Consider the following 23,960-nt stretch of genomic DNA (forward strand, 5'->3'; position numbering starts at 1 on the left):
CAATTGGGAAAATGTTATCGATCCTATTGGAGAAAGTATTGGGAATTGAATGCGTCCCGCTTCTTTACTACAAATTTAATTTGATTTGTCTACACACTTTAAACTTATTTTTAATTGCAACTTACTTAATATTCGTTGAAATCTTTTATAGTTGGCCGAGAAAAAATCTGCAGATTTATTTTATAATACTTTATGCAATACTACGCCAAAAATATATATATAACGAATAAAGGCTATGTATTTAAAAGTACTACTAAACTGAACAGTCAGTCATGTTATGAATTTGATATTCCCCATGAGAGTTTATGTTAAGAATGTTTAATACGCTGCGATCATACAAAATTAAGCTTTCATTCAAATCGGTCCGAATGTTGTGTGTTGCTCATGCAACTCCTTCCATTTTACACAAAAAAATAACATCGCATTTTTTCCAGGAGTGACATAAAATTGTCTTTTCATGCATATATAAATAGCGACATCGCATTGAACGAATTTATCGAATATAGTGTTGTGTGCGCGTTGACAAGTGTCTTGGGAAGATATAAGTAGGATAGATATGTAGTTTAACAAATTGCTTGACCTGCCAATCATTATGAAGCCTATCAGCGAAGGAAGACAACTAAATTATTTACAGATTTATCAGCAATTTTCTTATAATTCTTAAAACCTTTACTCTAATGCCACCGATGTGGTCACACAGCGCCCCTGATTCGTAGAGGCCCAAGCGAGTCACAAACGATTCTTTAATTTTAATTCATATTTTCACGAAGGGTCCTCATAGATGCAAAAAAAACAGAATCTCCAGTTTTGCATTGAGCCCGAAAAGACTAGTTACACCATTGACTCTACACTATGTACTCTACAATTATTTTATTTACAACTCCGATAGGATCTTTATCTTTATTCAATCCAATATGATGTGTATATCCACTGTATTGTAAAACTATAAACGCAGTCACGATTACATACATAGTTTTACAATAAAGTACGCAGTTTATGGACTTTGTAACCACGGATTCATGGAATATGAAATAAGACTCATAAGTTAGAAATAAGAGAAGAGAAGTTAAAAATAACGGTGGACTCTAATTATAGAAACGAATACCCAAGAAGCATGTATTAACTTTGCGAAGTCGGAAACTAGGTGTTATTGGTTTATCTTTCCTCTTCGTGTCTAAACAACGACTGTCACCGTTTCTTCCAAAACGATCTATATTACTGTGAATATACATAATATTGTTGTAAACATATTGTGAAGCAACTGTAATTATACGGACTTTATTACAGACATCCCGAAAGGAGTCTCGAGCTCCAATATTATAAATAGACCGGAAAGCTCTTTTCAGAATAAAAACTGTTTTAATATCTGTAGTAAAATAATATAAAATAACCCTAACGCAAAACGACTGACAGAACAGTCAGTTTTGTATTGAGGGAAATTGTATAGTAGAAAACTTTTTTTTTTAAATAATTGTAATAACTGTATTGCTTCTGTAAGTTTAATACATCCGTATTTATATTTGTTTTTACTATTCCATTATTTCTTATTTTAAATATTATTTATTTAAAATACTATAATAAAAACTTTTAATAATATACAAGTGCAAAAATAATCACATTCTAAATTACTCTCATTGAGGGCGAGTAACGAATGGAAATCCGAAAAAGAATGCATAAGTATTGTTCGAATAAACCTCGGCGTCGCAACGAACGACCGTATAACGAATATTTCGTACAATACAACCCCATGGGCATATTGAAGAAAAGAATTTTCATTCATTCATTTCATCTCGAGAAACAAATGGAACATTTCGTAACGCTTTATTTTATCGACTGCACCCTTTCGTTATTTTTATCGTAATCGTGAAAACGTGTGCTTTTCTTCTGTTCGTCTTTTCCAGGTCAGTACTAACCTTAAACGAGTACCGCGTGTTCGAAGGAATAAAGGATTATGTAATATTATATACGGGGTGACTTTTTACCGTCTAGAAAAAATAGGTCGTGTTGTAGAAAATGTACGTGAGAATTTATTGTGTATCAACGAGTTTTTTTTTGTTCGAAATTTCTGCAAATTCGGTGTATATTTTCTCTGTATGATACATACTGTAATTGTAAATTATTTTGCATTAGTACCAAGTAAACGCACGCGTAGCTTTGGATGCGTCTAATACGCCTTCTTAAAAATACACTTCTAGTCCAACGGTTCTTAACAATCCGAACCTTAAAGCAAATATGATAGAACATCAGCAATATAAAACATTGATAAGTCAACTTTTAAGTATATTATTCTATATGTTTGAACGAAAATTATACTATATATAACAGCAATATAGAAAAGGACACAGATGAAAGGACTCCAAATATATACTACGCTAACAAATAGAGACTGAAATGAAATAGCGGATAAGGAATTAATAGTTTTCGGACTTATTTTGACGGAGCAGATTGTATGCTCTGAGTAATAAGTCTTATTCTAAACAAGTTTGTTTATACAAGCCGATCTGAGTAATAAAATTAATTTTAAGATATATTGGTAGTTCCGTACTAACCAAAAAAAAACTAAACAAATCATCTTCAATTGTTAGGACCAATGTTAAATCCTTATTTTGTCTACTATCGAAATGTTTGGTAACATTTGGTCAGGACTGACTTTCCACATCAACAATTTGAGCTACCTAGCTAAACAATGTTTAAAAATAAAGGTTAAATATCCTATATCATTATCGATTTATGGTATGTTATCCAGTAGACACATGGTTATTACACAACGAGATAAGACCACCAATTATTACGGTCAAAATTAGAACAATGAAATAAATTGCGTTCTTGGATTTCTATAGAAATATTTTTAGTACCACCGTTATAATTAAAGCCTAATTTTACTAAATTAACTTTGCAATGACAAAACAACTTGATCTATATAATTAACTTAAACTGTCTGAAGCTTTGTAAGATAAAGAAGATTTAAAACCTAAACCTAAGTACACTAACATTCTCCGGTGACGTAATTGATTGTTGTCTGAGCAAGGGCATATTCCAATATTTTACATTTATCTCTAAATTTCTTTTTATTATCTTATTAATACCTGTACAAAATATGGAGGTTATAATTGAGATTTAAAATTTAAGAGAGCCGAGATGGCCCAGTGGTTAGATCGCGTGCATCTTAACCGATGATTGCGGGTTCAAACCCAGGCAAACACCACTGAATATTCATGTGCTTAATTTGTGAAATTTTGCCACATGTGTATCCTCGCATTGGAGGAGCGTGGTGATATAAGCCCCGAAACCTTTCCTGAAAGGGAGAAGAGGCCTTACCCCAGCAGTGAGAAATTTACAGGCTGTTAATATATTGAGATTTAAAGAATATTTAAAAGTGTTTGTAAAGTTTTATGTAAAATAACCGTAAAGATATATCATGATTCTGAAGGTGTGCAATGATGATATGTTAGAGATTCGTCAACAACTGTTCATGATGATCCAAAGCTAATAAATCTTCCATCAATTTGTTCATCAAAATTACTCTCAGGAATAATTTTAATTAACAAACAAAGGTGGTTAAGGTAATTCAGCAATGTGACAATTATTAACGACGGCTTCAAATGTTTTTCTAAATTGTTTGAATAAGCAGTCCACTCTAATATTCAGTTTTACACTCAGTTCATCCTTTCTATTGTATAAGTTAACATTCGAAACAAGGGGAAGAGTTTTTAAAACTTTTATAGTGGGTGACAAGGTAATTAAGACCTATAGCAAATATATATTACCTACCCAGACGAGCTTGCACAAAGTCCTACCAAACCACCTTGTTTTTCAAAGATATATGATATTTACCAGTATGAGAATTCGCAGTAATCAGAAATGGCGGCATTGGCGACTTGGTTCTTCACTTAAAAAAAAACTATATTATTTAAATGTAAATCAAATTCAATTAAAAAATTAAAGGCACTCTATGTCATTATGTACGCTATATTCAAGCTGAATATTGCCACATACAAAATAAAGCATGAGCTCTGCCATAAATATACTGACTATCTCACGTTGGTCGTACTTACACTTTAGAATAACATGCAACAAACATTTTTTTTATATATTTATACGTTTTATTTATTTTAATATTATCGTTTACACATTGTGCTTGAGTTGGACCTTAAATTCTCCTATTTCATTACATGCAATACGAAGTCGAAACATAATATTTAAAAAAGATCCATTTGAGTGAATCATTATATTGAAATCATATTGATTTTATACAAAATGTGTTGATGATAAGAAAGCGCATTTTTGTAAGTCGTTTATTTCACAAAGGACTTATTACAATAGATAATCTAAAGTTGTAGCAATCAGTTCACAGGCCATTAAAAGCGTGATTCTAATTCATTTATAAGGAGTCCACTGAGTTTGCTCATAAAGCGTAAATCGGGACTTTTTGCGAGCAAAGTAACTCGATTCATAAAGAAAGTCGGTTTGTTGCGAACCCTCTGTAATGATAAATGACTTCCATTGTACTTTGGTCTTGACTAAATTCATTATTATTGCCACTCAACTGAAACTGGAGATCGACTTGAAAACTTGTAAAGGAAACTTTGAATGTTTATTTTTTTATAATATTCAGTAACATAATTTCGTCATCGACTACCGATACAATGATTCATTATTATTTACAATTTGTATGTATAGAAGTATATAATGTATGTATCAAATAGTCATAACAAAAGCCCATAGCGTTAAAAATACCAATATTATTGAAATTCCAGATTTTATATAAATCATATAGGTATATTCTTTCAAATAATAATTATTGTAAAGGAAAATGTTTCGAAAACATGGCAGTATCGATTCTAATATGTACTGTTGATAATAAAAGTTGTGCCACTTATTATTATAATTAGTATAAGATTCATAAATAGGCTACAATGAATACAAAATATTGAATAACAAACTATTATCCTCATTTAAACCGAGTAAAACCTCGTGAAAGAATCTGATCATTTATGGAAGCTTTAGTGGCGAAAAAAAAGAATACTGTAGGAGCGGATGTTTCTAAGTGGGTGTTGCTTGTCTATTTTAAACCGTATTCCACTGTGATAAGGTTAAAATAGAGTGGAGTATAACTTCCGCGCTGTAAACGAGTAAGTTGGATGATACGTTCAACGCAGGAAGTCTGATGAAGTTATACGTGCTATAGATGCAGTTGAAATATTATGTGACTAAACAATTGTGGATATTATTATTGTTTAATATATAAATTAAATCAAATCGTTTTTGTTTTATATCACAGAAAAGGAATGCTAAATCTATACCATTAATAAATAATAGTATCAATATTACTGACGCCCAAAAATCGGTACGAATATGAACCAAAGTTACAGTGCTATTTTCACTGTGTGATATTTAGAACGTTTGGATAAAATTGAGGTATGTTTAGTATTAATATAATGTCTGGAATTTAAATCGCTATCTATCAAGGAAACTGTAGCAGAGTTGATTTTAGAATGTCACACCAAGTTAATAGTAGTTTCAGAATAGTATTCAGATAGTTACAGCAGTAAGTGTCTTCAAACGGGCAAACTTCGCGCCTAAATCGTGTCCAAGACTTAAAATTACTTAATGAGGCCGTGAAGTTACTTGGAGTAAGGTATCAAAATTCCGAAATATCCGTCATATTGGATGTTTGTACAGAACACATCGAATACATAGTATATCAATGATGCTATGGAGTAGATTATCTTGCTGAAGGTTAGTTTTTAGTTGGTTAGATTACTTCCAAATGATTACCATGAAATCGCCTTATTTTAAATAGTTTTATTCCAAAAATAACTTTTGTTTCATTTCTAAAACCATTTACTCATGGACAATTTATTAGGAATCATTTGTTTCATTTAATTTTTAAGTTTTAGTCACAGTAAAATGATGCTTTATTAAGTAAGGCATTGAAGTTTTATGTGTAAATTTAACACATTGATATGAGTTAGGTATTGGTATTATGTTTTAAGGGATTTGTTTCAACATCGATCCAAGTGCTCGAACCGCCTACAAGATTAGCAAATAGCACTTAAACTGTGACCTGATCTTTAAAACGACGAATATAATATTTAAGACTGTCTATTGAGACCTAAGTTTTAAGATATTTGGTATTTATTAAACTCATTGCTATTTACCTACTAACGATTTTCAATGAATAAATTTCAGTCTAAAAGCCAGGCTTACTGTATTCATTTACATTTCATTTCACGCAGGTAAGATAGTTTGTAAACCATTGTAAAGATAATTTAATGGAGATCAATTCTGATTTTTTTAGACAGGGATTTAATGAGATAGAAAAGTAATGAACATCAAAATCGTTCAAAAACTATTCCTTTCAATCATGTGTGAAAAATGGTAATACTATAACTTGTGAAAAAAACAAATGAGTAATTTTTTTTTTTATTAATTCGATGCAGGAATTGTAGGTCACAGTTGGTATTGCCAATGATCATCTTACTCACTGTCCTTTAATTATTATCACCAATAAAAAACGTAATTATATTTCTGTATATATTTTAACTTTGATATTTACAAATAAGTATAATTGTTTTTTTTTTAGATTCAATGAGTTACGAGTCGTGCGCTTTTGGATTTTCAAAATCTTCCATAAATCTTTTAATTCCTAATACGATAAAGAAAAATTATCATTCTCAGCTAAAATTGATTTTTTTAGAACAATCACTCTTACTTTTGTTCACCGTCAACCAGTGCTATAGCAAATTGGAAAAGTTAGTTGCAACATCAGAACGTTAAAGTACTCGCAAGTTCGCTGGAGCAGTAACCGGTTGTTGTTTCTGTGCAGTGCTCGCGGGAGAGACCACGGAGCTCTCGAGTCTGGCCTCGCTCGCCGAACCCTCGCCTACTAAGCTTCCAAGTATGTTTTACATAACAAGTCATGCTTCAATAAGATCTCGAAACAAACATACGAATTAATATGCAAACAGTAAATAAATATTATATTCACGTTTGTATTTCGCGGATTCAGTGATTAGACAGTAGTTTGACTCTGTCACAAGAGAAATGCTTGGAAGCTATATAGTTTATTAAGTTGTTACTTCGTTTTTCTTTCTTCCTAGTAAGTTAGCTGCAAAATTTTCGAAATCTTTTGTAGAGAGATCTTATTCTAGCTGAATTTAGTGTTCATTATTAATGCACTCTTGAATTCATCCCGAGCACTGGACCTATATCCAAAATTAGAATCATATCGTACTGCTTTAAATAAATAATAATACCAAATCGCTTTTGAGGCATTCTAAAATATCATCACAATTGCTAAGTTACAGCGCTTATAATTTAGTCAGTTCAAATTATTATGATATTTTTTATTAAATACGTAATAATAAGTACGGTGACTTAATTTCTTATAAACTGGTACGAATCGTAGATGTAAAGGTTCTACTTCAGAAAAAATATATAATATCTAAGGACCTGCATTAATCTGACTTAATGAAGGCAGTAATCGACTCATGCGGTAAGCTTTGGCTCGGCTCGCAGAAGTTTTAATGGGTAGACATATACAGATACCAAATACCTATATGCTGAGAGATAAAAAAACTGTTTAATGCTTAAATTCTGTTATAAAGAACATCTCTTTTGATGACTAGTCTACATATAATGAACTGTTATCGATTTAATTATAATTATTTGAAATTAATTTTAAAACATATTAATACTAAAAATATATCCTAACAATTTCATTCGCTAGATTAAATACTGCGTTATTAAAAGTATATGAAAGTAAAATACTCTAATTTTTGAGAAAAGATTTAGAGGTTATTCCAATATGTTGCTCAAATTCGGGTTTATATGCACATACAATTTTTTTTTATCACATGGAAATAATTATAAGTTATCGTCTTAGTATGATGTACCAGATGATTCGATCTTAAACAATTTTAAACTCCTTAATGTGTGTAGTGCCAGCGATTTATGAGACACATTATATTAGTTGAATTAGTAACATAAATTTAATTACATATAAAACCCCTTAAAGATAAGAAAGCACTCCACGCACACATAAAGTATCCCACCGCCAAACAAGAATGCTGTTTTTGTTGTATATGTGTGGAAGTGATCACGTCCAATGATTAGTCATTCAACGTGCATGAAGCTGAATGTAACCTTTATTAAATTCTATATTTAAATTAGCAAGCTATTGTTTAATGTTTTATATTACTATTTGCACTTGGTGGTTGTGCCCGTTTGGGTAGGTAACACCCACTCGTCATATACTCTACCACCAAGCAATAATGCTTAGTATTGGGCGCATTGGTTATGAAATAAATGGTTGAGGTTTTATACAATGCTGATGTTTATGGGCAGTGTTGATCACTAACCAACATTTAACTGTCCACCTACCAATACCATAAACAATAAAAATGTTAGTAAATTACTATTTTTAAATATATTAGATAAATAGGAAGTTTACAATTTTTGCTTTCCAAGATAGAAGGTCCGGACGTGCTGAAAAACAAAAATTTTTATTGAAAAAAAAAAACAATTACAAAATAAAGGCTAAAATGTATAGACTTTTTGGAATATTATATTTTTCTATAAGCGTAGGCAAATGTCACGCTTCTTTCCTTCCTTTATTGCAATTAATTTTGAGACGCCATTCTATAATTTCCAACTCTAACGATTAATAATATCTTAAGCTGTTACGCCAGGTATGAAACTTAGCCCCAGGTTCAGCGATTCGTTGTCTTTTGTGAGGAAAATTTGCCTTACAATTTCCTTTAAAAAATTAAAAAGCAAGCGTTCCGTGCATACGCTTCAATTATATCAACATTGCTTTTATGCTCTCTATGATATAAACTAACTTGCTACGAATTGACTTCTGAATTGACTTCTGCTTTTGCTAATATTATTTTACGAATATGTTAAGTGTTACCTTTAGTAAAAACAAGTTTAGTATAAACAATTATCAATTTGATATTATCATAATGTTATCATCAATCATTGGAAATCAAGGTTGTGTTTCCATATTCAACTTGGAAGCTAAATGAGACCCGTTTGCTACACAGCACAGTTGCAAACATTGCTATTTGTACGAGTATGTATATTTTCATTGTTTTATCTCTTGTATTAGTTCTTTAAAATCAAAATAACCAATATCAAATAATATAAATCTAATTTGAGTTATTTAAAGATAATTGTTTTCATATATTAATATATATAAGATAAATATAATATCAACGGTATATAAATTAAATACTTAGAAAGAAACATTTTAAATAAGTAGTTTAAAAAGTGGTCGCTAACATTTTATCTCGGCCGTTCACTGAAACAAAAAAACTCGGAAAACAAAAGACGGATATGTTCTTGTTTACGAAGAGATTTGGCCGTGTTTGAATGTTCAACGTTTTAATTTCCACCGTACGGCCGTATTTTTATTTCCAACTCGTTACATTCATAACTACGTTGACTTTATACTTAATGAGACATTTTAAGCGCAATTTTTATACCATTATTAATGTTCTCTTAACTACTAATATAATAAACTTTATAACAGACTAAGGGAAAAATAATAAAACGACTTTTACAAAAGCAATAAAAATAATCAAAGGTATCTTTTTCAGTGTAATTATAAGTATTGTAGATGCCCCCTTTTTAACAGAACAAGCGCCCGGTGTACAAACAGTGTTTTGGCCATTTCTGCTTTTCCCCATAAAATATTTTTGAGAAATTCTTCGTGAGGTGCCTCACCGATGGTCCACGATTTGACCATCATCGACGAGGCGCCACCAACGCGCAGCGTCCGCTTCACTTGCACCCCCTACATCCAGAATAAACACTGGTTTGGTCAAAGTTAGCTCTACGCTTACTCCACCACGCTTCACTACTGAGTGACGGTGAATATCAATGTGGCAAAATCTAAACTGTTACATACAAATTTATTCACGATGTTTCCATTCACCGCCGAGCACAGAGATCATTAGATAGTATAAAACAAAGTCGCTTACCGCTGTCTGTCCCTATGTATGCTTAGATCTTTAAAATTACACAACGGATTTAGATGCGGTTTCTTTTAATAGATAGATTTATTCAAGAGGAAGGTTAATATGTATACTACATGCACAATATAGTAGAGAAACCCTGATAATTTTAGAGGTTTCTCAAGTGAGGCATAAATAAACACATTTTTTGCGCTTACATTGCAAACTCTGGCTGAACCCTACGAGATAGATCAAAATAATGTACTACAGTACTGTACACCTTAAAAAAATTTACAAAAAAATCCACTGTGGTATAAGTCTATATCTTTATTTCTTACCCACAAAAACCATTTTAGAAATAGATCAATATGGCCCTTACAGCATGTAATTTAAATGAATATTTTCGAAGATATTACAGATTTAAAACGCAGGGACATAGCGGTTTGTATTGTCTAATGACTGAAAAACTGTGAACGATGTAAGACATTCTGTAGTATATTTAGTACCAGCCTTGTTCCAGTGCGAAGCCAAGGCGGGTCGCTAGTAAATTATAACCACAACTTAAGCATAAACATAAACTCAATTCATATTGGAAGATCCGAACTTCGATCAGGATCCACGTATTCAATTCACTAGGGCGCCTCGTATCATCAAAATGTACAACGTTTAATATAATATTTATACTGCATGCATATACTTTAGTATTTGTATGATAATAAGTGAAGAGACAACTTTGTATGTCTTCTTTTTATGTATAATACAAGTTTATATTTAGAAGAAGATGTGACAGCTCAAAAAAAAAACGTTATATAATCCTATACTTCAATGAATGTCAAGTTTAATTTTTATTAGCATTTAATTTCGGTTGAATTTTACTGGGCGACCACTACTATAATATTAATTGTAACTCCAAAAATTGTCATTATAATGAAAATTTTCACCCTACTTCTTGTATTTTGCAACTTTTTCCATAGACCTATAGAGGTATGAGATCGGTCGGATTGATTAGACCGCTGAAGACTTGGGTAAATCAGATAAAAGTGCTCCATTTTATTGAAAGTTTTTCTCTTCAACGGACTTTAAACTTACCAATTAACACAACTATCTAATCAGCCTTATGATAAGGATATATAAGAAAAATGACACTTTAATCACCAAAAAAAAAATCAAAATATTTTTTATTCAAGTAGGCTTTTAGAATTCATAGGCACTTTTGAATCGTCATTTTAAAAAACTAGGTATATTCACAACATTTGAAATAAGTTATGTTAGGTAAATACAATTATATATGTACGTATATGATATTAAAGTGATATACATACTGATTTTGTTTCGAAACAAATATACAAAAACAATAGCAGAAAAATGATCTCCCAGCAGTGCTATTAGCAGTATTATGTAAGAATTTACTATATATCTCACCCGTGAATTGCAATGTTTTCATGGTGGGGTCGAAAATAAGTTAGTTGTTCCGTATCGAAACTGCAAATTAACCATTCCGTTTTTTTATACCGTTGATCCATCGAGACTATAATATATATTTACTTGGTAGTAGGGCTTTGTGCAAGCCCGCTTGGGTAGGTACCACCCACTCATCAGATATTTTACCGCCAAACAACAGTATTTAGTATTGTTGTGTTCCGGTTTGAAGGATGAGTGAACCGGTGTAACTACAGGCACAATGGACTTAACATCTTAGTTCCCAAGGTTGGTGGCGTATTGGCGATGTAAGGAATGACAATGAATTAACATTTCTTACAGCGCCATTGTCTATGGGCGGTAGTGACTACTTACCATCAGGTGGCCCATATGCACGTCCGCCAACATAATACATAAAAAAATGTACTTACAATTAAAACACAAAAATAAATGAAACAATTATAGATTTAACATAATGATTCCAGAGTGCGACCGTACGTTCGTGAGCCGCGGCGGCGCCAGCAACGGCACTTTCCACGCTCCAGAACTCCTGAACCCGAACAACCACAGCCGCCAGTGCCTCTACACGTTCCTAGCGGCCCCGGGGCAGCGCGTGCTGGTCGAGTTCCGAACATTCGATCTTCGAGGGAAGCCACCAGAGTAAGCTAAGCTTTTTTATTATGATTAAGCTATTTGAGGAAGACTGTATAAATCATCATTTTATGGAAAGTGGTCATAATATATATTGTGGGTTACAAACATAATTTTAAGAAATTTTAAAGATATAAATATATTTAATGTAATTACACTTTACTTATCACTCGCTAAAATGGATATGTTTTGTGGTTTGGTGGTAAAAAAAATTATAAGGTACCCAAAAGTAGTAAGAGATAACACCACTCGACGTCAAAGGAAAATGTCGTGAGAAAACTTGCACGTTGATAAATGTAATTGTGCCAATGTATCGCACTAGAAAACTTAGTAGATAAACTACAAACCTTTCATTTAAGAGATGGCTGTTCCATCAGTGGAACCCTAATACTAATTTATAAAATAACTGAAAAGCAGCTTAAGCTGAGACTTCGACCTCTTCACCAAATTGTTAAGATTCAGTATCTTTATTAATTGTTTCTACGTATTTTATCTGTGTTTTTAGTGAATAAAATTCATTAATATAATTATATCATCCATTAATCTTTTGAGAGAAACTTTAAAAGTTTAAGCGATGGTCTTATCGGCTTTGCGCAACATTAATTTTTTTTTTATATGTTAAAATACTAAACTTTAACTATAACTTTTAAATCATAGCAAAGCATAGCTAAAATAAGTCCATTATATCTTCATTCAATATAATGTCGCTATTTCGCTATTCCGTTTAAATCTCGATATTCATTTTGTAACTTTTGGCCATAAGAATCTTGAAAACAGATCAAAATGTGTTGGGAGAACTGCTCTGCCAACATCAATTTCTATTAACAAAGTTTTACGCACAAACATCACTTTTCATTACTTATTCTAATGGTTGTTGTTTTTTCTAGTGGAGCGGCAGTGGGCGAACTTCCAGCGTGAGTATTGCTGTCACTGTCTTATATTATTAAATCGAAAGAGAAGGGAATATGTTTTCTTATAACAAGGTGAGATTAATAGGTCAAAGTTATTAAGCTGTCATTTGGAGAAATATACTTCGATTTATTTACAGTTACGAAACTAACTATGATCATCTGAGTAAAAAGAAAAGTCGAATACTATTTTATTTTCATTAGGACAACCAACAATAGATACAATATCACATGCAAAATAAAAAATAAAAAAATACATTTCAATATTATCAAGGCAAAAGTTCTACTACTCACAGGTAGTCTCACCGTGCATTATCATATTACACAATGACATGATATTGAAAAAATAAATTAAACATAAGCATAATAATTAAAAATAAGAAATATAATACATTTTTTAAACTATTATATAGGTAATAAATTATAATTAATAAAACCAATAAGATAAACCATATGATTAGAATTGAGCACAAATAAAATTCTTTATTTTTCGATTGAATTGAGGGCGACTATCGTGACATATGTCTAAATCTTTTACTTTAATACAGATGGTGGTGTATAACAATGATAATCTCGATATGATGGAATTCATATCAATTAATATTATATATCAATATTATTATCTACCAATATTATGTACATTTAAATTCAGAAGATACAATAACAAAGTCAGTTTTTATTATTTACTGTTTTCTTCTGCTAAAAGGTGACAGTTATTTGTAACGGGATCTTACTGTTAAATATTTGGTACTCAGATGCATGCACGAGTATATGGACATCTACTCCGAGATGGCGTCCCTGGAGGCGGGGGAGTTGGTCAACTCCGCCTTCGGTGGACGTTTCTGTGGACCGATCCCACCACGCCGCCGCGTATCCCTTCACCGAGCAGTCGCGCTCGCATTTTTTACAGATCATACGTATACGCCTCCCACGCTTTTCGCAGGAACCTATCGATTCATCAACGCTTGTAAGTATCGGCTTTTAGCAGAAAATACTTTTTTCTTTTTTTTCTCTTTATGGTATAGGTTGGCGGACGAGCATATGGGCCATCTGATGATAAGTGGTCAGTACCGCCCATAGACAATGGCGTTTTAAAAAATATTAACCATTCCTTACATAGCCAATGCGCCACCAACATTGTGAACTAAGATGTTAGGTCGATTGTGCCAGTAGTTAGACTGAACACAACAATACAGAGTAATTCTGTTTGGCGGTAGAATATCTGATGAATAGGTGGTACCTACCCAAACGGGCTTGCACAAAGCCCTACCACCAAGAAAAGTATAATATAGAATATTAAAGAATAATATAAATAAATTCCAGTATTTAAGAGTTATTGTGGAATACGGAAATAAGTCATAACAACGACATAAAAACAATTCAAAGATAACAAAGAGATTTAATGTACTCAAGTATTTGGAAATGTTCGTATAATTATATGAAATTGATTGATTAACAGCGGAATTCGAGGTAGGGACGCCAGTCCCGAACACGATGTGCTCGTTTATAATCGAGTCGAGCAAACGCAAGACGGGGCTGCTGCTGTCCCCGACCTACCCCGGCATCTACCCCAAGGACGTAACATGCAACTATCAGTTCGTCGGCCAGGCGGGCCAACGCATTCGCCTCGAATTCCGAGACTTCGACCTGTTCTTCGGCGGACCTCAGTAATTTAAATATTATGATTTTTGATAATAGTTTAGAATTTAGTTTCGGAATTTAAAATGTTTTCTAAATGCAATAAAAAAATCTATTAAAATATTTAATCCCGTTACGTGTTGATCTACAAAGATGAAAAGCTGGTTTTTGTAAATCAAAATGGACACTACGTAGGTGAGTCATTTTCGTTAAAGGTACATATCAATTACAACTGAAAAATTCACATCTACTGTAGAACGTCCTTAACCTAGATTTTCTGTTAGACATAGAAGCAATAAAATCAACTTTACATTTCTATATTATAATATTTTACTAAATGAAAGATATGTATAAATATCTATATATTAATGTATACAGGGTTATTGGTTATTCGACGTATTCCCGTTACGAGGTGATAGGGGTGACTATTTGCGATAATTTTAACCCCTATATGCATGATGCAAAAGTGAACCATTTCTGTCACCTCCTAACGGGAATACGTCGAAATATCAATAACCCTGTATAGTACATATCTACATATGTACCCTTAAACCATCAGCTGCCCGTTCGACTGGGTGCGCGTGTACGACGGGCCCGACAACTCGTCGGCCGTCATCGGCACGTACTGCGGGCAGCAGCGCAACCTCGTGCTGTACTCCAGCGACGAGCGCCTACTAGTCACCTTCTTTACTTTGCCGCGATCGGCCAACACGCAGAACCGCGGTTTCAAGGGTATCTTCGAGTTTTCAGAGAGTTTTGTTAAGTTAGGTGAGTTTTTGACGAATTTATTTCAAGAACGATTTTGTAGTCTTGTTTATTAACAAATACAAAACAAACGTTTTAATAATAATCAGTACACATAACTGATTAGGATTTAGTCTTGCAATTGATTATTTTAATTATAAACTACATTTTCATATATTTATTTCATTTCAGATTTTATAAGTAAACACGATGCTGAGCACATTAGAGGCTCAGAGTGCGATCAGAAAATACTTAGTAAAAAGGAATCTACAGGATTCGTGTACCATCCAAACTATCCATTTCCCTATATACAAAAAGTTGTTTGTAGGTGAGTTACATATACAAAACTAAAAGTATAGGATAACATTTAACCTAAAAAAAATGCTTTCAAGCAAATGCCCACGATGGACATTTCCCTCTTCTTGAGGAGAAAATTTTAAAGCGTATTCCTCCACGTTTATCCAATAAGGATTAGTGAATAAGTACATATGTGGTCGATTTTCATCTGACACATGGTATGAATTATACACACAAATAAGGCACACGAATTATTCTGTTAGGATTCACGTATTCTGGCCACTCTGGACCAACTCGACTCTTGATTTTTTTTTATTAAATAAAGATATAAAATTTTTTAATGTATCATTTTCAGATATTTTATATATGGTATGCAAGACTCACAAAATTTGGAGAGAGTTCGATTAGAGTTTCAGAACTTTTCTATACCGAAGGGAGAAAATCCAAAACCTGAGTGAGTAAAAAGGTTTTTGAATAATTCGACTTAAAGCTTTTTAATATAGTTCGTGTGTGTAACTGTTTATATAAAAAACGTATTTATTAAAAATTAATTCTTTGATTAATGGTATAGTGATAATAGAACAATTTGGAAGAAATATAATTACATACAATAGTTGGATAAATAAGAAATATTATTAAAATTTCTAGTTCATGCCAAGACGGTTACCTGAAAGTATATTTGCGTGGTCAAGAGGCAACTGACTCGTATGATAAGCACGACGCGGAATTGTGCGGAGAGGGTTCTCCCGATCCCATTTACCCCCCACCACTACTATCAGATGGACCCCGTCTAGTCATGGTGTTCAGTTCTGGTGAACTCCAGGGTCGCGGTTTTAAAGCTAAATATACTTTTGAGACTGGTAAGTTGGAATATAAAAATAGTATAACTGGCAAGAAGTAAAGCTCCGTGTCGAAAGACGACCTCCGTGGTCGAGTAGTGTGTATACCGGTTTTCATGGGTACGCTACTCCGAGGTCCCGGGTTCGATTCCCGGCCGAGTCGATGTAGAAAAATTCATTCATTCAGTTCATTAGTTTTCTATGTTCTCTTGGGTCTGGGTGTTTGTGGTACCGTCGTTACTTCTGATTTTCCATAACACAAGTGCTTTAGCTACTTACATTGGGATCAGATTAATGTATGTGATGTTGTCAAATGTTGTCAAATTTCTATGCTCCCATTTCGCTGGTATATATCGAATCCCATTAGTAATATTTTTTAAAGCTTGTAATCCATTTAACTTAATTTTTGCCAACATCTTGCAAATGTTGGTTCACTCTTTTCTTATATTTGTGATCTGGATAAAAGCCCTAAGTGTTTGTGTGTGTGTTTTGTTAGGTGTAACAATTTAAAAAATTTATTATCTCCTGGTCTAAAAACATTCTAAAAGCATAATATTGCAATTTTCAGAATACCGTGTACCGGGTACTGCAGCACCGGGCGGCGAGTGTGCGTTCACATATCGTTCGGAAGCAAAGAAACGCGGCGAGTTTAACTCCCCCCGCTACCCTTCGAACTACCCTTCGCGTACCAATTGCACGTACACCTTGGTTGCGACGCCCAACGAACAGGTCACCGTCGTGTTCGATCACTTCAAAGTCAGAGCTGACTCGTGGAATGCTACTGCGGGGTTATATGGGTAATTAAGATTCAGTCTTTGAAAATAACTACACGGTGACTTGAGGAATTAGTTCGCATAAATATATAGATATCAAAAGGGTACAGTATTGTTATCCTTTTCCTTCGTTTGTTCCTCGAAGAAGAAATCAGATATTTTATTTATTCGTCGATTCCATCTGTATACATTTCGATAGTAAATAGCAAAGGTTATTCATTTAAATCATTTATATGTTCCAGGGGCGCAACTTGCAGTGAGGACTGGGTAGAGGCATGGTGGACGGGTCGCGAGGGCAGTCGCGTGCCATTAGGTCGCTGGTGCGGGCCCGCCACGCCCGGACCACTGCAGTCACCTCGCGGAGCCCTGGGGCTCCTCATTGCATTGCACACCGATTACGATTCAGTGGCCTCAGGGTTTAAAGCACGTTACGTGTTTGAGGTCTGTTCCTAACACTTCGAGATTGCATTATTATTATTTTTCTGTCTAGTATAAAGACTGGATTTAATCCAGTTTGCCTACCTATAGAATATGAGCATGCTCATAATTGAAATAACTGTAGCCCGCGAAGTCGATCTTCGGTGATTGCGGCGGCAACGTGTCGGGCTCGTCGTGGGGCGCGGTGTCGTCCCCGCGCTACCCGCTGCCGTACGAGGCGCCCGCGCGCGGCGCGGCCTCGCGGGTTTGCAACTGGTTCATCACCGCGCGACCCGGGCGCCGGCTGCTCATCAACTTCGACCACTTCGCCGTCGAAGGTCATCTCACCGGTATGTCATATTCTAGGTTATTACGTATTAGTCGTATTTAATTTGAAGGTATCTATAGCTTCAAAATTCTTACAAATCTGTCCCCCAATTAATCAAACTAATTTGAAATACTGAAAACAAGTTATAAGTTACATCAACTGTGCAATCCGTTAGTTAAATCGGTAAAAGGAATTATTTACATGACTATCTACGCCTATTATCGTCCATTTTATTGACATAAGGATATTCTCATTCAACGTATGGTACATAATTATATTAGAACGCGGTTGCCCTGCGGCGGTGTTACGGCTGTGGTACGAGAGTCCTGGTCCGCCGCTGGAGCTGTGCGGCGAGAAGGCGCCCGCCGACCGCTGGCAGTATCTCTCCTCCTCCAACTCGATACGACTCTCGTTAGTAACTTTTATTTTTATTACGTATGCATCCGTTATGTGCTATAATAAAAATCCCTCATAATCCGACATAGCAATATCGTTAGTTCAACAAAAAATACAGGGATATATTTTTAAACACAATATACTGATTTTATGTCAATGCGGGGTCACATTATTTGTTTTTATACTCTCAAAGTTTCATATCCACAGAGTTTTTATCGCCTAAATTAAGAATGTTTTCTTTAAAAAAAATGTTATAAATTATAATGTTGAATAGTACTCGAACCGTGGTATTAAGGTACGTATATTATATTTATAAATGCACAGCTATCATCGTAGAGCTTAACAGGTAAAAGTGGGTTTGACTTGATTTATCTTTAAAATTAATATGGTGCTACGTGAAGAAGGGAACAGCAAAGAACGCAAATATGCTACATTCAAAGGAATTTTCACGTCGTATTCAATTCGCAACTGAAGGTTATATCGAATTAAGCTCTTAATCCTAACAGATGAGAAGATATCACCAATCGTGCAGTAGTCCATTGATCGCGTCGACTGCAGGTTCATAATAGCGGACAAGTCGGTGGGCGCGGGAGGCTGGCGCGCGGTGTGGACGGAGGTGACGGTGGGCGCGGGAGAGGACTGCCCCGCTGCCTGCGGCGGCGCCTGCCTGCCGCCGCGCGCCGCCTGCTCCGGCCTGCAACATTGCGCCGGCCAATCCGCCGCCCGCCCCGCGCACTGTTAGTATACCCGTCTGCCCCAGCCGACCGGCGGACTGTAGGATTCAGTATTCACTGTCAGAACACAATCTTGCTAAACATTTTCGACGGTACATATAAATCCAGATAAATGCAGATCACTCATATCTATTCCCCTTGAATCTGACATACAAACCCACGACTTAAAAATTTTAATACCTTAATTAAGTAAAAACATACATGTGAACTTTCCATGTAACTTCAAAAGTGTGGGGTCTAGCAGATTTGCTGTCAATTGACATTTTGCAATTACCTTCGTTTTTTTAACCAATTATTCGTTTTTTGAACCAATTATTCGTTACATGTTAAATAATTACAATTTAAGTTAGATTGCGTCGCATTCGAAACCTCAATAATACACCACGAAAGACTACAAAAGTAAAAAGTCGTATCTGTTAGGATTGACTTCGCTTCTGCGTAACACTCATACCACTGAATCATTTCAACTGACACACGACATAGTGCTGGTGTTTGGCTAACACATGATTGCAGTAAAATTCGCACCGAAACACTTGCACAAAATCGCACCTGTTTTCATACTGTATATTTACGTATAATAAATACCTAAGTGTAATAAATATGTTTATAAAAAAACAATAATCAATTGACAAAGAGAGAGAGAGAGCGGCACCAATTCTATTTGACTATTTTATCTTAAATATAAATGTGTAGTGTAACTCATAGGATACAAAAATTACTATAATATATAATTTTTGAAAGAACAGCAAAATTTACTGTACCTATTAAAATTAATTACATATCGAAGTGTGACTTGAAGATTATTAAGATAATAAATAATAGTAATCGGTAGAATGGATTTCGCCTTAGTAATAACTTTACAAATATATTAAATATACATATTTTTCTCTATATTAAAACAAAAAGTGGCGCCCAAATTGGGACAAAATAAAGAAAGCGCGGGTCATAACAAAACGCATTTGAGTAATTTCAATTTATATTAAAAATTGATCCTCTTTTACAATATGGATTAATTTCTCATTTAACATTCACACTTTGCGTCGATTCGATATCATGTTTATTTATAATGTCGTCTAGTTGAACGTATTTATTGGCAATAGTTATTTATTATATTTGATTCACATAAACTATGGTGTGTCCATATCTGTCGATTACGTTGCATAGTAGTTCAGTAAGTTTTGAAATAGGAACCTGATTGGCTTTTCGATTATTAAGCTTATATAATTCTTATTTTTATCTAATGTTCAAAATTTTCATCTACACTATTGATAGATAAAATTGTTATCCGTATGTTGTTCGCACACTGCAATTTCGTATACGATGATAATGTATCAACACAGTTGCATTTTGTCGTTGCAATTAATAATATTTAAATAATAATTTAAAATGTAGATTTTACGGAGTAAGCAGTATTATTATTTGCATTGAAAGTAAAGCCGTTGTTATATTATATTTTACTATAAATATTACAAGTTAATAATGTATGTGCTCAATTTTATTAGATGTAAAATAGTTTTAATAGTTTAAAAGGTAAATTATGAAACATTTAAGTGATTTGTTTATTTGATCATGCAAGCGCTTTCTGCTGCTTACTCCTGCTTTCCTCTATGAATTGTAAGATATTGTATCTAAACACTGTAGAACTGTTAAATGATATATTACTTAAATAACATATATAACATACATTCACTGTACTCTTACTTCTCAATATTGACGGTTCAATGCAATCTTTGTCTCAGAGGATATTATTATATGTTAAATGTTGGTAGGTATTTAGAACAAAAAATGAAATTTAAACTGTTTACCAAATAGCGTAATATATTGACGATGTTGGAAGATTATGGATATTTTTATTTACAAACTTCGTCCCTTCTATAAACTCTTTAAATATCTTCATAAAACATAATAATTCATTATACATCCATAAACTGTGCTCCATTTAAATAGATGTTTAAATTCGTCTTGATTTTTCCTTTTTATACTGTGATGACTCAGGAGTAAAAGAAAAACATGTTTTGCTATAATGTGAGCCTATTTCTCAATCGTTGACCATTATATGGTAAATAGGTCTGAATTCCGATGGGACGAAGCTTGCATTGAGTCATCGCACTATAGGGCCCGGGGTGCTGTGTCCAACGCTAGAAATACTTGAATCAAATTACATAAATCGTAATGCAGATGTTTCTAAATGTATAACTAAAATATATTCAGATTAAACACTTTTATGTCTCAAATTAATTTGACCAAGTATTTCTTTTGTAAAAATCGCAATAAAAGTTAATGTTTTCCAATAATTTATTACGTTACACAAATTGGCAGAAATTTATTTAAATATGCAAATTAATGTTTGTTTTTTTTTTGTAAATATTGGAATACATTTCTTACAAAATCAATCACCTAAACTAACGTTGCTGAACCATATATTTTATTAATCGTCATTTATGTTCCTACACAAGGTGATTTATTTTGCAATACGCTATACATCCTTGCGTTTCTATGGAAGACCAAACATGGTAATGCCTTCTTGTGCCAACTTCCTGGAGCGGAAACGTAACGGGTTACGCGTTGTGATGCACTTGGGTCGGTCCCCGGGCTGACGCGGCGGTGTGCGCAGGCGGTGCGGCGTCGGGCCAGGCCGCGCCGCGCGCCGCGCTCGTCGTCCTCTCGCTTGTGCTCGCCGCCCCGCACTGACCGGGCGCTGCACACGTGAGTCTATATCTACACCCTTTCCCCCGCCCACTACTCACCGCTAACGCATGCACGCCGAGCATCCGTTCCGCTTTTCTTCTCTTGCTTCTTCTATATCATCCTCATCTTAATGGAGATCATACTTCAAAAGTTCTCTACCGGAGCCTGGTTTAATCAGACAGTCGACACCAGATGTCATCATAGCAGCCGTATGTAAGTTTTCAACTCGCATTAACAGTGAAGATCTTCATCGCTCTCGCAATCTGCAAACTCGCCTCCAAGTAGTTGTTTTTCATTGCATCACCATGTAAAGCTTTCTTTTCTAAATAGACTTTAAAATATTGCATGACATTAAATATAAATGATAAATATAAAAGTATAATAAATAAAAAATAATAGCATCACTGAGCAGAATAATCCTGGGTTATAAGTTCAACGTTAAAAAAACGCATAGTGCCTAATGAAAACTACTACGATGTGCTAGCTATTTTAGAAGAGTTCAGGTTTATTGGGTTAAAGAATGCATATGCACAACTGCACAATTTATAAATCAAATTTCAAGGTTAACTTCAACAAAACGAAATGTAAAAGTTGTTCAGGAATCCCTTCTACGTCGCCGGAAAATTTCTAGTACGGGTTAAAATCATTCACTATCTATATAATAATCGATATGATATCCCGATTTATATTATGACGAGTTTAAAGAAATTTTCTCGCGACGAAAAAGTCCGAAACCATCGCGGAGAAAGGAGACAGGAGTGTTCGCGTGCAGGCGAGAGTGCGGGTGCGGCGACTGGAGGAGGGAGTGCGGTATGGTGGGCGGCGGGGTGCGTGGGCGGCGGCGCGCTGGTGCTGGCGGCATGTTGGCGCCGTCGCAGGCGCACGCCGCGCCGCCCGCCCCCGCCGCCGCGACCCCCGCCCCGCGCTGTTGCCGCCAGGCTCGCCGCTCCGCCGGACACAGTGTGACGCGCAATACAACACTTTAACGGATACTTTTGTTTTATTTTTTACTGCCCACTATTTATTAAAATATACATTTAGTCGTTACTTATATGGAATTTTCTTCAATTTAGCTCCCTCTATTATAGTCGGTCCGTCAATAGACTTTTAGATTAAAAATTATTATATTGATCTCTTAATTTTACAAATGTTCATGTATTAAAGAAATGTCACCTTGTTTTCAAATTTCGTCAAATACAAAAACGACGATGAAAGTGAAATGTCGTTGGGGATTTCTTTATTGTGAGTACACTGAATAGACCATTAAATAACACATAGGCAGAAAAGTCCCGGGCCTGACAAAGAAAACAAGGTTTTTTCAAAATTTGCTTTATTTATCAACGTTATTTCCATGAAAAACAACGCATTAATTCCAGCGCCACTCTAACATTTCAATACCACTTTTGTAAAACGATTTATCTTTTGCCTCAAAATAGGCCTTAGTTTCAGCGATAACCTCTTCATTCGAGCGAAATTTCTTAACGGCGAGCATTTTTTAGCTTTCCAAATAGCCAGTAGCCAAATCTGCCGAATATGGTGGATATGGGAGCAATTCGAAGTTCAATTCATGTAGTTTTACCATTGTTTTGATTGACTTGTGACACGGTGCGTTGTCTTCATGAAACAAAACTTTTTTCTTCGCCATATGCGTACGTTTCTTTACAATTTTGGTCATCAGACGCTCCAGTAACGCTATATAATATTCACTTTTGATGTTATTTCCTTTCTCACGATAGTCGATGAATGTTTACACCATCTACATCCCAAAATATCGAGGCCATAAACCTTTCTAACCGATTGTTGTGTTTTCGAGCCGTTGGACGAGGTTCGCCAGTTGCTGTCCACTCAGATGACGATCGTTTTGATTCCGGAGTGAAGTGATGGATCCATGTCTCATCCATTGTCACATATCGACGCAAAAATTCCGGTTTGTTACGCTTATACATGGCCAAACACTGCTCAGAAACATTAACACGTTCTTGTTTTTGGTCAACAGTGAGTAAACGCGGCACCCATTTTGAACAGAGCCTTCTCATAGTCAAATACTCATGCAATATAAAGCCAATACTTTCTTTTGATATCTTTACGATGTCAGCTAACTCACGCAACTTCACTTTTTTACATTTTTTTGATGTTTTCTAGTGTTACCGCCTCATTTGGACGTCC

General features: G+C 34.5%; 1 protein-coding gene across 4 annotated transcripts in view; it reads left to right on the forward strand.

Moving 5' to 3' along the window:
* LOC113398477 (uncharacterized protein) overlaps window positions 1-22,784 on the forward strand; it is a 99,355-nt gene extending 76,571 nt beyond the window's left edge. For 2 of the 4 annotated variants that reach the window (XM_064216476.1, XM_064216477.1), the window contains 15 exons: window positions 6,830-6,901; window positions 11,867-12,041; window positions 12,920-12,946; window positions 13,696-13,907; window positions 14,400-14,607; window positions 15,138-15,346; window positions 15,515-15,650; window positions 15,975-16,073; window positions 16,268-16,479; window positions 17,027-17,255; window positions 17,474-17,672; window positions 17,794-17,998; window positions 18,258-18,387; window positions 18,931-19,109; window positions 22,567-22,784. In XM_064216476.1, the coding sequence (XP_064072546.1) occupies window positions 6,830-6,901; window positions 11,867-12,041; window positions 12,920-12,946; window positions 13,696-13,907; window positions 14,400-14,607; window positions 15,138-15,346; window positions 15,515-15,650; window positions 15,975-16,073; window positions 16,268-16,479; window positions 17,027-17,255; window positions 17,474-17,672; window positions 17,794-17,998; window positions 18,258-18,387; window positions 18,931-19,109; window positions 22,567-22,760 (2,486 nt within the window). In that variant the 3' untranslated portion in view covers window positions 22,761-22,784. The remainder of the gene's footprint in view (window positions 1-6,829; window positions 6,902-11,866; window positions 12,042-12,919; window positions 12,947-13,695; window positions 13,908-14,399; window positions 14,608-15,137; window positions 15,347-15,514; window positions 15,651-15,974; window positions 16,074-16,267; window positions 16,480-17,026; window positions 17,256-17,473; window positions 17,673-17,793; window positions 17,999-18,257; window positions 18,388-18,930; window positions 19,110-22,566) is intronic. The other 2 variants (XM_064216478.1, XM_064216479.1) reach the window with 1 other exon arrangement.
* The last annotated feature ends 1,176 nt before the right edge of the window (window positions 22,785-23,960 follow it).

This window comes from Vanessa tameamea, chromosome 12 (assembly GCF_037043105.1).
Source record: "Vanessa tameamea isolate UH-Manoa-2023 chromosome 12, ilVanTame1 primary haplotype, whole genome shotgun sequence".
NCBI classification, from domain to species: Eukaryota; Metazoa; Arthropoda; class Insecta; order Lepidoptera; family Nymphalidae; genus Vanessa; species Vanessa tameamea.